At 39.5% G+C, this 15,681-nt stretch overlaps 1 protein-coding gene across 1 annotated transcript in view; it reads right to left on the bottom strand.

Moving 5' to 3' along the window:
* Positions 1-863: 863 nt before the first annotated feature.
* TRPS1 (trichorhinophalangeal syndrome I) overlaps positions 864-15,681 on the bottom strand; it is a 30,048-nt gene continuing 15,230 nt past the window's right edge. Inside the window, exons 3-5 of the mRNA XM_009871140.1 lie at positions 14,310-15,439; positions 5,886-6,489; positions 864-962 (exon numbers count right to left, since the gene is read on the bottom strand). Coding sequence (XP_009869442.1) covers positions 864-962; positions 5,886-6,489; positions 14,310-15,439 — 1,833 coding nt within the window. The remainder of the gene's footprint in view (positions 963-5,885; positions 6,490-14,309; positions 15,440-15,681) is intronic.

Genomic DNA, 15,681 nt, shown 5'->3' with positions numbered 1-15,681 from the left:
AGCCTGGGGGCCCGTACCGATTTCCCCAGCCCTTTGTTCCACACACTGATTCACCTTTACATCAAGGATTTTGACGCAGCTGCTGCCCTTTTGCATTATTACCGCGCCCCACCCAAATAATGATTTTATCATTTAATTCTTGTCTAAACCGCATTTCGTAAAAAGGGAGAAGAAAAAAAAATAAATAAATAGCAAATATGCTGTGATGGGTGGGTAAACATGCATGAGGTGGGGTTGTCTCTCCACATGACAGACACACCCCACACAAAAACCAGAAACATGCCTTTAATTGGGCAGGTTAACATTTTTCTAAAAGTTGCTTTCTAGTCCTATCTGATCACTCTGTCAGGATGAGTAATGCAAAACATTCAATTTCTTGTGGGTTTGGTTCCAGTAGTTACTAAAAGCAGCCAAGTACATGTTTGTTTCTAAACTACTTGAAACCTTCAGAAAGTTATTTTAGCTCCGTTCGTGAGCCCTTCACCAGCACAGGGATTTTGCCCGCCTCGGTTCTGCGCTGGAAACCAGATGCTTCAAAACCATTTCTCTTCAAGTCCTAACTTTATTTTCTCATCTTCCTTGTTGGAGGAGTCTTGCCGTTTTCCAGGATGTAGTTATACTTAAAAAAGTAGCCCACTGCCTCCCCAGGCAGAGACTTGTGGAAACAGGTGCTTCTAAAAAAACCGACAGACTTTGGCAGCTCTCTGACCTGACAGAGCTCCGTGCATTAGTAAGACACAGTGCCTGCTGAGTTCCCCTCAGCTAATTAGAGGACCCGTATGGCAATGAATGGCCTTGACTATAAATACTTCCTGAAAGATCTCTAACAGAGTCAGAGGAAATGGGAAAAAAATGAGATGCAGCTACAGAGAAACTATTTCAGATGTTTCTTCTTTAAAAGGCTGCTTCTTCTTTCCCAAGGCAGCTGAGGGATGAGACCCAGCATCCAAGACCGCCATCAACTTAAATATAAGATGTATGATACAATTATACGCACTAAATTCAATTCTGTAGATATATTATTATGATGTTCCTAGTGAAAAGTGGTTGGAAGTGGGACATAATGCCAAAGTGCACAAAAACTTCTGTAATAGCCAGTGAAAAAGTCACATTTAAACCAAGATCCCACTTTGTGTGCTTGAACCTTCCAGAGCTGCTCCCTGTGCTCCTGCAAAAGGCAGCAGCAATAATTTTACCAATATCAGAGAGGCAGGTTTTACCTTAACGGTATGTTACTTTTCTGGCCAAGAACTGAATGATGACAAAAGTCCTTTGGCAATCGCAAAGGCCAGTTCAGCATTTCCACCGCTTTGTAGCTAGCTGGCTTCTAACCTCGCGGATGACAGGAGTCAGTACTTTATAAGAGAAGAAGTAACATTTCAACACTGGGGATTGTGTCTGATATTTACGACGCTGATATTAAATTCATTATATGTAAATTTACTACATACATGCCAATTGCTTATTTTAAAATTAGTTGTCAGTCAGCCACACAGGAGAATACAAAAAAACAGGGAGAGAGGCAAAAACTTTTTCTGATTTTCCATCTCTCCCAAATTTAAAACCACATAACCAGGTCTAGACAGAACACTATATGAAATATCAGAAGGGTAAATATCACAGACCAAAAGAAAATAATTCTTCTTAAAGCAAATGGAAACTTTCTGGAAATGCTGTGATTTCCTGCAGTGTGATAACAGTCTGATCGTCATGGTGTAAAATAACCTCAATTTAATAGATCTGATTTTTATGCTTTGCCCCATATAAAAAGCACACAGCAAAGGTTAACATAACCGCAGTTAGATATTTAACGTTACAGCCTGCAGTCTGCCTTTCATAAAAATCACCAGTACCTTTGGAACAATTTGACAATCTATCTCTGTATGCAAATTCACCCATTACATGAATTATGATTAACACAGAGGCACCTCCCTGTTGCCTTCAGGTCTCTGCAGCACCGCAGGACACACTGATCTGTGCCATTTTACATCTGCAGCAGCTAAACTACCACAGGGAGCAGCAGTGTTTACCAGTATCTTTAGGCGGGCTAACTAGGTCTGTGCATAGGCCTGGAGTTGCCAGTTTAGTGGAAAATTTCGTTCTGCAGTATCCACAGACACCAAAACAGGACACTTCATTTAAAATCAGTTTAGCAAAAAGTTCCTGCTGTCCAAGATCGGCGTTGTCAAAGCATTAAACAATCTGCCTGGCCTGGAGTCTGCTGGCTGCCAATGTGCTACCCAAAAAAAGGAACATTTTTGCATCTCAATAGACCTTCCAGTATCAACAAATCTTTAAACTATAAAATCAGCTACTCTAAGGAAGAGCAGAAATAATGTCTACATTGTACCACGCTGAGGTACATTCTTTGTAATTCCCATTTGCAAAACACACCGATCCACTGTAAGTACAGCTGCTGGAAACATTTTAATAAGAAAAATAAATGAAAGCTACTCACAGAAGTGTACCAAGCCCCTGAGAAAGATTCTGTTACATACACACAGCTTGGAAGCGCTCTCAGGGAAAAAGGTGCGTCCACTGCATATGTGCGTTTGCACACACACAGACAAGCCATCGCCACCGCACCATCCCCAGCTCCCGAAAGGTCACAGGCGATTCGCTCTTTTAGCTGCTAAAAAGGAAAGAAATCCTACCCTAATGACTTCCACAGATAATCTACTGCAGCACAGAGTCTGGGGAGGGAACATGTCCATCACGCATGGAAGGAATGCAGGAAAGCAGCATACAAATGGCTTACACAACACGTAAAGCTGAAAAACACTCCAAGTAATTTCCAAAAGTTTGTAATTATCCTGGAGGCGTTAGGGATTTCTGCGGGCGACTGTAGATTTTCACCCTTTCTCCAGTTGATCTGTATCATCTTTGATACTTTATTAAAATGCTAATCACTCCTAAACTCGGTATCTAGAAAACTCACTTGCAGTATTAACCTCAGTCTATACGAAGAAATAAGAAGAAACCATGATTTCCCCTTTCCCTTCCCCCAGCCATGAGAGAACTAAAAAATGAAAAGCACATGGTATTACTGCTACTGTCAAATCATTACAAATCATTTGTAATAAAGCAGAACCACTTTATAAATAGTGAATAGCCAGCAAAACCAAAGGGATGCATTAGATTTTTTTTTTTCAATCCATTTCTCACAGTGTTTATTCACTGAGTAATCCCAAATTTTTGGCTTCCTCTGTGTCAGCCTTTGGAGAAAAGAAATAAATGAAGGTGTCCACAGTGACTTTATTATAGTTTTTGTTTCCTAGTCACCAGTCATCCTGAGATACAGTATTTTGTATCAGCATTCATTATATGACACCAGACGTACGTACTGATTTAACGCTTTGCTTTAAAAAGGCCCAACTTTCAACACAGCCTCAGATATTTCTGCTAGCTACTTCACATCAGAAAAATAAATTTCTCCAAAAATGGATCATCATCAGAATTTTGCTTAACCATATGGAGGTGTTTAGTTGTTTGTTTTTTTTCTTTCAGAGGATTACAAAAATCAGAGGATTACAAAAATTAGCTTTTTCTAGAATGGAAAGGAAGGTACAACTTCTAATTCCGTTTTGGCATACAAATAATACATATGTATGAGAGAGAATACCAGACACTAAGCTCCCACTGGTCAAGCTGACCATCACTTTGTCTTCTTGCTTCCTGGTCTGCAGTACTGCAACCTATAACTCTGTCTACAGAAAACTAAATCAAGAGCAAAACAAAGGAGTTGTTAGGTTTCTATGATCTTTTTCACAGATCCAGGAGAATAGGGATTTAATATCACTCATGGAACCACATTCCACCTTCCACCATCTCCTATCTTTCAGATCACTCCTTACCTTCAAGAAGTTTGAATTATCATTATTTTCCTCTATCCATCAATAGTGATGAAATATGTATGATTAGGGACTGTATTCAGCAGTCCCTAATTCCCCCTTTCTTTTTTAAATATTTCAAACTTTAGGAGACAACTTGTCCAATTTTTAAAGGACAAAAGTGAAAATTAAAATATTGTAACTAAGGAAAAGACCCAGCCAAACAAGTTCATGACACAACAGAGTTCAGAGAACAAGGTAGCTAAAGGCATACACAAAAGTAATTCCTCTTTGAAGGATGTTAGTACAGTTTTACCAGTCTTTATAGACCTAATCCACTAATAAATCCTTTTAAAAACCTTACAAAAGAAAAGTTGGGTTGTACACATTTTAAAACGCAAGAAACTAATTTATATACATTGCTAATATACAAAAATAAGACCCTTTTTAAATCTTTTTTTTTTCTCAGAATACCATGGAAATTGCAGGCATTCTATATTTCCGAATATCCAGAAATGATCAAAATATTTCCAAAGTGATTAAAATACTGATTTGAATATATACATTAGTGCTTTTGTATTTGGGGGTTTTTTTGCTTAGTGCTTTTGTGTCTGAATTAACTTTTTAGAAGACCATAAGAAGCAGCCAGTGTACATTTTTCCCTTCTATAATCACCAGTGGCTAAAACCGATAATGGTTTGTTTTAAAGCTTACTAAGATTTTAGGCTCCAGCTACCAACCAAATTTAGACCAGTATGGAGCTGATTCTGTATATTACCACGCCCCTTTGCAGATTTTTGTTTAGTTGCTTTTCTTCATTCTTTAGTAGTCAAAAAATAAATGAAAATTATTTATATTCTGATAACCCACAATATAAAGGGCTCCTCTGGCCAGTATGTCTGTGCTCTGTTGAGAACTACTACAAGAATTGACTGTAGTCCCCCTAAACTGCATATAGGCTTTAAGTGACAGCCATATCATTTTATAATTAGAGTAACTGCAATATTTTTGAGACCACTGATTTCATTTAGAAAGAGCTTGTCAGACATATATGTAGGGACAGTTACACCTATATATACCCTTAGCATTTCTCTTGCTTTTTGTCTTTTTTATGACATGTTCACTCTTAAAGTAATGGCTGTTATAGTTATAAATGTTCTTATAAAAGACAATAAAGAAAAATAGCTGACCATCATTCTAAAGAAGTCTGTCTGTGGATTGACCACTCCTATAGCAAGTTTCCAGAAGTTCAGTTTGGCAGCAGCCACTGACAACATACAGTGATGACTCCAGAAGAAAAGCACTTATTTGTTTCCCTGTTCAGCTCATGAGATTTTGAGAGCTTTTCTAACCTTGGATTTCTCTACAGTGGGAAAAGCATGCCTTGACAGAACGGGATGTTCCTTATATATATGTCCTCTTGTTTAAAAAAAGAATACAAAAGGAATTATTTAGTGTGATAAATATTCTTTTCTTGTCACCCAAGCTCCTTCCTTTTTCTCTTTTTCTTTTGCTTCCAAGGCAACCAGACAAGTGTCAAAAATGATAGATAATTATGTTGCTTTACAAAAAGAAAGAGGTTAGTTTTTATTAATATTTAACTCAGGTTTCATATTCTTAGATATTTATAATGTGAAATCTTGCTTAAGTGTGAACTGTCACACCACCACAAAATTTAAGAGGTGATTAGTTGTTTTAGTGCAGCAGATGTGCAGCCTTCTGGGCTTCTAAACCTTCCTTCTTCAAATGCATCATCAACCTGCACAATTTGATTAAACAAAATTCAATCAGAGCTAAATAGCAAAAGCAGAAGCACTTACTTACTTACTACATCAATATATATATTGTTTTATGCAAACACTTTGGAACATATCCCTGCCAGTTCAGCTCTACAAGTCTGAGTCAAGTCTTTCCTCAATTTTTTTTTTCCTTCCCCCATGGATGAAAAAAACAAAACAATCACATTACTCTGGAACTGAAGAAATCATCTGCATGCCTAATTAAACACAGCATACATGTAATCATGAAAAGCGAGACAAAAAGAGAGTTTCCTACCCGTAGTAAGGACTGGGATTCGTCCTTCGCCTTGCTGTCGCCGGATCCAGAGTAGGTCTGGCTGAGCTGCCCGGCTTTCTCTGCCGCTCCGGCTGGGACACCCTGTAGGAAGCCCTTGCTCTCCACCGCCAAGCCGTAAATGGGCCGCGCAAGATGGGCAGCTTCTACGTTTGGACTATCCCTTAAAGGCTTTGGCTGCTCTTGGCCAACGGACACTGGGGTCAATAAGCCTAGACTGGTCTGTGTGTATGACGGGCTCCCCCTCAAAATGTCTGTTCCTCTCCAAGTCACGTTGCGAAGATCATCACTGGGACTGTCAGTCCAACCTTTCTCCTTGAGCACTTCCTTATCTTCTATCTTTTCCCTCTTCACTATGCTGTCAGATATGGGCTCCCCCATTTTGGGGTCGGGATTAATCAGACTGTAGACCTTGAGGTCAATTTTTGGCTCCTCCTTGATGGACGAAACGCCGTGACTGTCCTCCCCATTGGCTGTAGTGACGTCCATCTCCTGACAGTGCACAGTGTTGAAGTGCTCTAGTAGTGACTGAGTGTCAACAGCTGTGAAGCTGCACTGACGGCATTTGTAGCAGTTGTGTACTCTCCTGGAAGAAAACGAGAAGTGTATTAACGTGGGAGTCTCCCCTTGGCCTTCCCTCTCACAAGGGTTTTGCCTACCAAGATGAAGAAAATAAATTGAGCTTATAGTATGATTCCCTCTAAAGCAAGCAAGCAGGTTTACTTTGTTGTCTTCTACAATACAGGAAAAATCCTGCTGGTTTTTTCCCCCTATGCCTTGCAATGGCCTCCTATTGTCCATTCACACTCCGCATTCTAAACTTCATATAATTTTCACTGGGGTTTTATGTTTTTTTTCCTCTTCAGTTTGTTGCAATACACTTTTCACTGTAGTGTAGTAGAAACACTGAAGTAAAATACTTTTTTTTCAACCAAAATCAAATAGTTTGAAGAGGATAGTTTTCTTTGTGCAAAAAAAAAGAAATAAACCACTTTGGATAATACAGATCTACGCTAGAAAGTTAAGATGTTTTAAAAAATTCCTTTTGGTTGACAAAGATGATTTTCAATGGAGCTCTGGTAAACCTACAGGTAAGAATACACCAAAGGGCAGAAGGCTGCACACAACAGACAGTAGTTATTTATTCTCAGTGGACATTTTAACATAACTTTAAAAGATGTTGCTCTAAAGAAAAAGCAAAATAGTTGGCTCTGTCACTACAAGCTGCCTTTTCCTCTCAAACACAGAAATGCTTGGGTACGAGCTGTGGAGAAGTGTGGAATAACTCGCCTTCCTGTTTTTATTCTAAAAGCCTCCATAAAGTACCGCATTACCAAATTATGTAAAGCATATGTTGCTACATGAGAACAACATGTTGCCCGTTTGCTGTCTCTATCAGAGGAACTGTTTATGAGCTTCATAACGCCACTATGAATAATTGTTTATAGCACAGGAGTGGTCAGAGCCCTCTGTCAAGCTCCGGACCCTGCTGCGCCCGGCGTCGTACCAACGCGGAGTAAAATATCGTCCCTGCCCTTCATCCAAATGTACATAACTCGGCGAAAGCTTCTCCCTACAGACACACTCACACATCCACACCCCAGGCATTCCGAGTCACAACAGCGTCTTTCGCCAAGCTACAAAACGAGCCTTTTGCTCTCCACACAGGACAAAACTTGTATGAGAAATCTGTTACTGCCCTGACAACTCCAGTTGTTAGAATTAATTCTTTTGAGCCAGATCTTAGTCTCAGTGAAGTCAATGGCAAAACTCCCACTGACTTCAGCAAGAGCAGGATTTGGCTCTCCGTGCATCTGTAGAACTGGAATGATACACAAAATGTCCCTTTTAGAGTATGATAGTTTAGAAGGGACAACTTGCCAAACTTATTAAACCCCCTTGTCTTCCTTCTTTCCTTTTGTTGGAAAAACAAACCATATGTTATTTACATTGTCTGATTTTCTTGCAGTTGTGTCAGCACACAGACATGAGTACACATTCAGATTCAAGTTTTTTAGCCCTTGTGCAGTATCAGTTTTCTTTTTGTCATTTTCCATATTTATATTCATTTTAAGGGACTAGATGGGCTCGTTCAGTTACGGACAAAAGAGCGTCAGCTATTCTCCACATAGCCTTATGGCAACAAAATTTACTTGTGGAAGAGCAAGCTGTGCGTTAAAATCCTGTTCTGGCTGTGTTCCTTTTTCTTCGTTCTACAATTGCGTTTTATTAAAATCAGCTTGTCTCTCAATGCGACACTAATATATTCTCTCTTGCAACTTAATTCTTTTCTAAATCCAGCTTAATTCTCTTCTGAACCAAAAAAAATAAAAAAATAAAAAGAGTGCTACCTGATCAAAACCATTTTGTAAATACAAAAAGCCAAGTTATAAAGAGGGTCAGCCCTGCAAAGGTGGGATACCATCAGGGAAGGCCAAGTTAGACAGGGGCTAGTTATCTTAAAAGCCAAGTTAAACAAGACACCCATTTCGGGCTAATGGCTCAACCACATACACTCCCCATGTGAAAGTTTATCAATCCTTTGGGAGGCTACTTAGCCCTAAGTGTCTCTTGTTTAACTTGGCTATTTCAATAGCTTACCCCCTTTCCTAATTTGGCTCTCATCTACACATATCACACCTCCAAACAGCTGATTTTTTTCTGCCTAACTTGCCTTCCCCCCCCGTCCCCCCCTTCCACGCTGGCTGAATGTTTTTGATCAGAAGCAGTACACACCACAGGAGTGGTACCACACTTCTGAGGCCACAAATAAATGCTGAATATTAGGTGCAGTTGTAACTACATGGCTGAGGCCCAGCTTAAATCACCTTTATTACATTAAAGGTTTGTTCATTTAAATTATTTATAATTGATTCAAAGGAAGTCATACAAGCATTCCTTTGGTTTTTTGTAAGACTGCGATAGGCACTATGATGTGGAAAAGACAGAGACTGATTTAGGTAGATTGTAACTCAACAGGCTTCTTTTTGCAGGGCATAAACATATGCATTAAAAACACTTACTTACTTATACATATGCATTAAAAAGTGATCTCTGCCATCGACATTACAAATCCTCATATTTCGCAGAGGTTGGTCCTGTATATTACTCTATCCTCAAGCTCCAAAAAGTAAGCTAAAGTTTGGAACTGTCCAATATAAGTCACAGTCTCAAATAATACAATAATAACTATCATCAGCTATTAGAGAACTTTTGAAAGTTGGAAACTTATTCTTTCCCAGAACAAGGCATAAAAAGAGAACGTTTTCTTCTCTGTTTTCACCCCACCCTGACAGCAATCAAGGAAACAAGTTGGCAATGTTTGATTTCTTTTTATACCAGAATTAAAACCCACCCCATGTTTAGAAAGGCCCCAGTTACACCTAGATTAGTGCAGAAGGCTCCTCAAAGTTGAGCAATAAAATTTTAAAAATTCCAATCTGCGAAGTACACAACAAGCACTCCCGTTCATTATCTGAAAGATACACTTTAGAGCTAAACAACAGTTACACCATCAAAACTCCGAGTTCTTCAGATGCAATACAGGGTAGTGGTACACTGATGGCCAAAGGAGAGATGGCTGAGGCAAATTTCAGTACGGAAGAAAGCGGTGTAAATGAAAAAGGAAACAACGTTCTCCCCTTTGTAATTTTGCTTATACATCACTCACGCAAACTAACAGCAGATTCAAGCCATACACTGGCATTATCCTCAACGCGGCACTGGGATGGCAGTGTCATCCATCCATTGATGTCACTTAGCATTATGATTTTCACTACAAAATAAATCAAAGAACTGATTATTTGTAGACATTTATGGCCCAATCCCAAGATTAAATGTCAAGGAATCCAGGCCAAACTTTTGCTGCGCTGTTATGTTCTGACATCTTAAAATCCTATCATTATTTATTTGCACTGAAGTGTACTTCAGTTGGGTGCTATAAGGATTTTCCCTTGAAAAACCTTGACGTTTAAGAGATTAAATGGGTTTTTTTTCAATGGATTTAATGTTCTTTACTTGAGCTTTCTAATAGGCTGTGATACTCTTGACACTAGCCAGTTGTTAATTAAGTCTTGTTGACATACTTCTAACTAGTCTGAAGTATTACAAAACATCTTCTACAAAACAAGTAATTATTTTTTTTTTTCAATTACCTGAAGACATTCCTAGGCTCTAGGGCATAGAAAATATTCTGGATGAAGGTATGGTTGCCGTATCACTTCCACTTTTTTTGCATGTTTTGAATTTCATTACAAATATAATAATCATTAGTGTTTCTCATGAAGAAACAGGCTTATAAGTTTATGTTTGGGACGGGTGCTGCGCTCAGCCTTGTGGGGAGTGGAAAATATTCGGAAGGAAAGACAGTGAGGAAAGCAAGCGAGAAAATTCAGTGCAGGGTCACAAAGGGGAGGAGAACGGGTAGAGAGGAGAGCCAGACTGAGACGAAAGAAGAGCAAAAGCCATTGGCAAGAGCAAACAAGTTCTGAGCAGTGAATGACGGTGCCAAGAGGATGGAAAAGGTCCCTGCAGCTGCTTGTGTTGTTCAGAGAGTGAAGGCTCCTGCTCTGCCCAAAGGCCAGGAGCTCATGGGCCTCCAATTTACACTTTTACCCTCAGTTCGATTCTCTGGGGAGTGTCCCAAAGGCTTCACATTTCCATAAGCTGCACATCTAAGACCCTGCTCCAGCTCCTGTGGCCCGTGAGCGTGAGAGGCAAGCCCCACAGCCCTGTGCTAGACGTGCAGCCCAGGCACGAGCGCGAGTACTCCCTCTTTGCCTTTTACCCCTCTACTCCACTTACTCTTAAAAGGTAAGGAATTACTTAGTTTGAAATTAACTCGAACTTCATTTCAAAAGAGAACCCTACTGTCCATCCACATTTTCAAAATAATTTATTACAAAAATCAAGCCATCCCATTGCCTAAGCTTATATTTTCTTTGAGTCTATTTTCTTTTTGTATTTTGCAGTTGTTTAATGAATCACTATCCTATCTTTTGGTTTAGAGCAGTTTTCAGCATAGCATTTTTAATTACTACTTGCGCTGATCAAATGTTTTCTGTCAAATGTCTTTTTTGACAAATAAGGATTTACATTGAAAACTCTAACTTTGCAAAAAATGAAATAAAGCATCGTTTTCCAAAATCTTTTAGCAGAATTAAAAAAAAGAAGCCCACAAAACTACTGCAAAAGGCTTTTTTAATTTTTAAGAAAAAAAATAAAAAAAATAATTATTTTGGAGCAAGCAGAGAAATAATCTCTAGATGAACTGATCCAAGAAGCAAAACTTCCCCAAATACTTAGTATGATTTTTATCTAAATTACAGCTGTTGGCATCTTTTAGCTCATCAGAATACCAGACAGTTTTGAGGAAAAACTAAACTTCACAATGAACATGAAGAGTACCTGATTCCTCAGAGGTATAATGGAAAATAAGTAGTAGCAAAAGTAGTAGAAAATGGAGGCCAATAAACCTTCTGGGGATTTATTTGAGTAAGCACATTTTAGTGAGGCTTACATACAAGTAAACTCAAGTGCAGCATGATCCATTAACTTCAAATCTAACTGAACAGCTCTCAGATAATCATGTCAAGAAATACCGAATGAGCATTAAGTGCAAGTGTACGTTTCTGTAGACAGAAAACTTTTGCAAATTATAATACTGTTGCAAATACATGGCTGCAAAGGAATAATATTGGGAAATGAAATTTTTTTACCTAGCAGACATAGTGAAATTCTAGATGTAGAGCCAAAAGGAAACAAAACAAAAAAGAAAATAAACTAAGTATGCAGTTCAGGCATATGACTCAAACCTAAAAATAATAAAAAATGCTGATAAAAATGCATGAAGTGAAATACATAAGTAGCATCTAAAGCCAGCTCTGATTCTCAGAGATTATCAAGGGTAGACTTACAATACGTGAACAGCAGAAAACTTTCTGCCGTGACATTCACGCTTAGTATTATGGTTACCATTACAATCCGTTCAGTTCCTTATTACCTAAACGGAGAGGTCTTAGATATATATGCATGTACAGCATTTTAAGTATATCAGAAATATATAATGTGGCATAACGGCTTCACTGACATAAGCTCTGAAGAAGACCCAGACAAGACAGCTAGGATGGGAGCCGACTCCCCATCAGCATGTTTCTGCGTGCAACGTAGCTACCTAACACTGTTTTATAGATGTTCTGCTTTATAAAATCTGAACTATTCTTTATCTGTAGATCATAAAATACAAAAAGGGAAAGAAAATACATATCCAATATATGCACAATCCATATTAAAGAAAAGAAAAAAAGGCCTGATAATAGAAGCTATAGTATCCCAAGGCTCTTTTTCAATTTGTTTTAGTTTCATAGAGGGAAAGCTAGGTCATGCATAGAAAAGAAATAAAACCTGCTGGTGTTTGCTGTTACAGAGCACCTACCACAAACTGAACTAACTTCTGTGATTTCAAAGAAGATGCTCAATGAGGGGAAACAGCAGCAGTACACACAGAAAAGAAACAAAACTCAAATTAAAAAGGAGGTAGGGCAGGAGAAAGGGAAAGAAGTTGGTAGTTGTCGGGATGTTGCACTTCACTTGAATTACACGACATCCTCAGAGAACTCACTAATGCCATAGACTGAAGGTTTAACAATACATCGGCTGAGTGTCTTAAACAGAATAGCCTAATTTTAGACAACTCGAGATTTGAAGACTTAAGTGTACCTCTTGATTTTCCAAAGTGCAGCTCCCTGTGACAACTGCCAGAGCTGCAGGGTGCTGAGCCCTCTGAAGCAGAGGCTACCGCTACCTCGCCTGTGATTTAGCACTGAATTTTGAAAGTCATGGCTTTGCCTTTCCTTGGGAAAAAGGATTTTAACTAGGTGTGCTTGTTAAAACCTAAATTACCAGCTGCAGCAAAATAAAAGTGTTTTTTTCAGTCAAGGAGCCATTTCAATCTTCCAGTTATTTAACCACTAAAGAAAGATCTTGCCATGCCCCAGCGGCGGACAAAGTGCTGCCTATGGAGTTCTACAGCATGGCTCAAAGCTGCTATAATAATACTTGGAACTTAGATACCACTTTTCATCTTCAAAGCAGTTTACAAACATTAACTAATTAATCCGCACAACATCCCTCAGGCCCACTTGGATCAAAAATGGGGCACTGCATGCTGGGACCTGAATCCTCCGTGGGCCCTAGCTCCAAATTAAAGATGAGCAATCTGATCCTATTTTTTTTCTTTTTTTTTTTTTTGAAATAGACTCCTGATACATTGCCAATGCAGCCCTCTGTTGGGCAGCATTTGGATGCCCCCAGCTTTAATCTCTACTAAAGTATCATGCCCCAGTCTGCCTTTGTTAATTTTGGATGTCTTGGTATCTATTAAACGCGGCACAGTTTCTTGAGCTTTTAACAAAGCTTTAGCTTTGAAAACGCATCTTCTTTTGTCTTCATTCTAGCTGGCTTCCATGCAAAGATCTTTTAGATGAGATAGATACCGAGTTTTCCGTTGTTGTTGACGCATTAGCCTTAACTATTAACATATTCAGCATGATTTTCTAATATTTAACATCGCTTTTGCAGCAGCACATAACTGTTGCTCTTTACAAAGCCTAAGAGCCAGCTCCTCCTCTGATGTAAACTGGACTGCCAGTTTACAACAGCCCAGGAACTGACCCAAGAAATTTAGCAGGGAGTTGGCTGCCACTACAACATTGTGTCAGACTGAGTCAGGAGACTGGCTGCATCCACCTCCAAATAGGAACATTAGCATTTAAAATAAATAGAACGACACAGCAAACCAGCAACACGAAAATAAGCATCTGCAAAAGGATCTTAGGGGATGACATCAACAGACAAAAGAGTGCCTGCTCCCAGTGTGAAACCAACACCAAAACAGCAGTGGAATGCTCTTAAACTAATTATTGCGTTGCTGGACTTGGGGATGGAAAATACTACAAAAAGGTAGTACACTGAAGCACTGTTATGGAGCATGAAGGGATTCACAGACTATCTTGGAAAGTAAAGTCATTTGTGTTCCCCTACTGAACGAAGATGCCAGCTTTCTGGTAAAAAGCCTAAACTAAAATAGTACCTACGAGATTCTGGGTGGAAAATAGTTGACCAAACCTCAAAAATGCTGGAACCTCAGCATCTGCACACAAATCCAAATCTTCCTTTTCTTTGTGCAGGTTTAAATGCATAATTAAATCCACTGACTTAGCTGGTGGCATTCCAAAACAAAGTGCATGTTGGATTGGACTGTGGCTATAAAGATTTATATCTATACGCGTTCATATTTTGATTTCCAGCTTCCTCAAATGTTTGGGGAACTGTGACATTTAATTAAGGAACTAAGGGAGGGCTGTTTGCCTGGGTTCCTATCATTAATCATGTGAAACTTCACTGTACCTGTAGTGTCGGGAAATCTCTTCTTCCACCTGGGTGGTAAAGTCACATTTGGTACATGAGTGTTCTTTGTTCTCCTTGAGCGTCAGCGGCCCCTCTGGCCCTGGCAGGGTGTTTGTTTCTGGTTTGACATCAGACGCTTGGGCTTCGTGTGCATTCTCATAGTGGAGGAGGAGAACGTCCACGTCGGGAGTGGAGAATGAGCACTGATGGCACTGGTGTTTGACTCTAGAGCTTCCTGGCACCCCTGGAGACAGGTGCAAAAGCAAGAGAGCACAGTGGGAACAATTACTTTTTCTGCAAGCAAATGGGTAAGTAATTTCTCCAAGGTGCTTTTCTGGGCTGCAGAGGCCTCGGGGACAGAACTGACAGTGCTTAATGGTACATTTATGAATGTTGTGGAGCTGCTGATAGTGGCGGAGAAGTGGGCCCACCACTATTACATCTGGACCATGGCTCTTTGAGTACCTAAAATCACAGAACTGACAGTTGTAGCTTGTCACCATGCTGTCCTCTGCTCCTTTGCTAGCCAAGTCTTTCTTTTTTGCCACACTCGCACCCTTTTCTGTCTTTGTCACTAACTCCCCATCTGCATTTTTGGCTAGATCATTCTGGTTAATGACAGATCCCCTAGAAAGCTTATCATTCAGCTCTGGGTGAAGGCTTCCCGCCTGGCTTCCCCCATGCTGTTTGCTGTAATGTTCTAATAGTTTCAATGAGCTGGACGATTCACAGCTGAAACTGCAAAATTTACACCAGTAGTAACTGGTGGTATCGGTACCATTTTGTCTAGAGGAATCTATTGGCTTGATGGGCACCGAATATCCAACTGGTGTATCATCTCCTGCTTTTACAGTGATTCTGTCTTGCCACTTCCCCAAGTCTCCAGAATCACATGGTCGAAGAGTAGGACTGGATTTATTGGAGTTTTTCTCTGAAGTTTTACCAGAATCAGAGGAGGGAAGGGCTGCTTTCATTTTGTTTGGGTGAGTCTGTAAGAAGTGTTGCTCTAGTTCAGTGGAGGAGTTGCCCATGTAGGTGAAATTGCAGAATTTGCAGCGGAAGTACTTGGTGTTGCCTTGGCAATCTGGAGTTTTCCGCCCAATTCCAATAAAGGTTCCACCTAAAGTAACCTGTGAATAAAGAATAAGGTCATTTTACCTCAACTGTAGATTTACTCACATAGCAAGGAAGGAAAACAAAACTGTAAATAGAGAGCAATTACTTCATAAGCCTCTTTTATTAATCATCACTACCATTTTCATTTGTACTAATGCGGAAGATATCATACATACACCCTTATGTGTTTAGTATTTGTTGCTGAAGATTTTGAAATGTTTCACATAGCTGAATATATACTCTATATGAACAATAA

This window comes from Apaloderma vittatum, unplaced genomic scaffold (assembly GCF_000703405.1).
Source record: "Apaloderma vittatum isolate BGI_N311 unplaced genomic scaffold, ASM70340v1 scaffold37386, whole genome shotgun sequence".
Lineage (NCBI taxonomy): Eukaryota > Metazoa > Chordata > Aves > Trogoniformes > Trogonidae > Apaloderma > Apaloderma vittatum.
The sequence above is the reverse complement of the archived record's forward strand: the minus strand, read 5'-3'. Positions and strand labels throughout refer to the sequence as shown.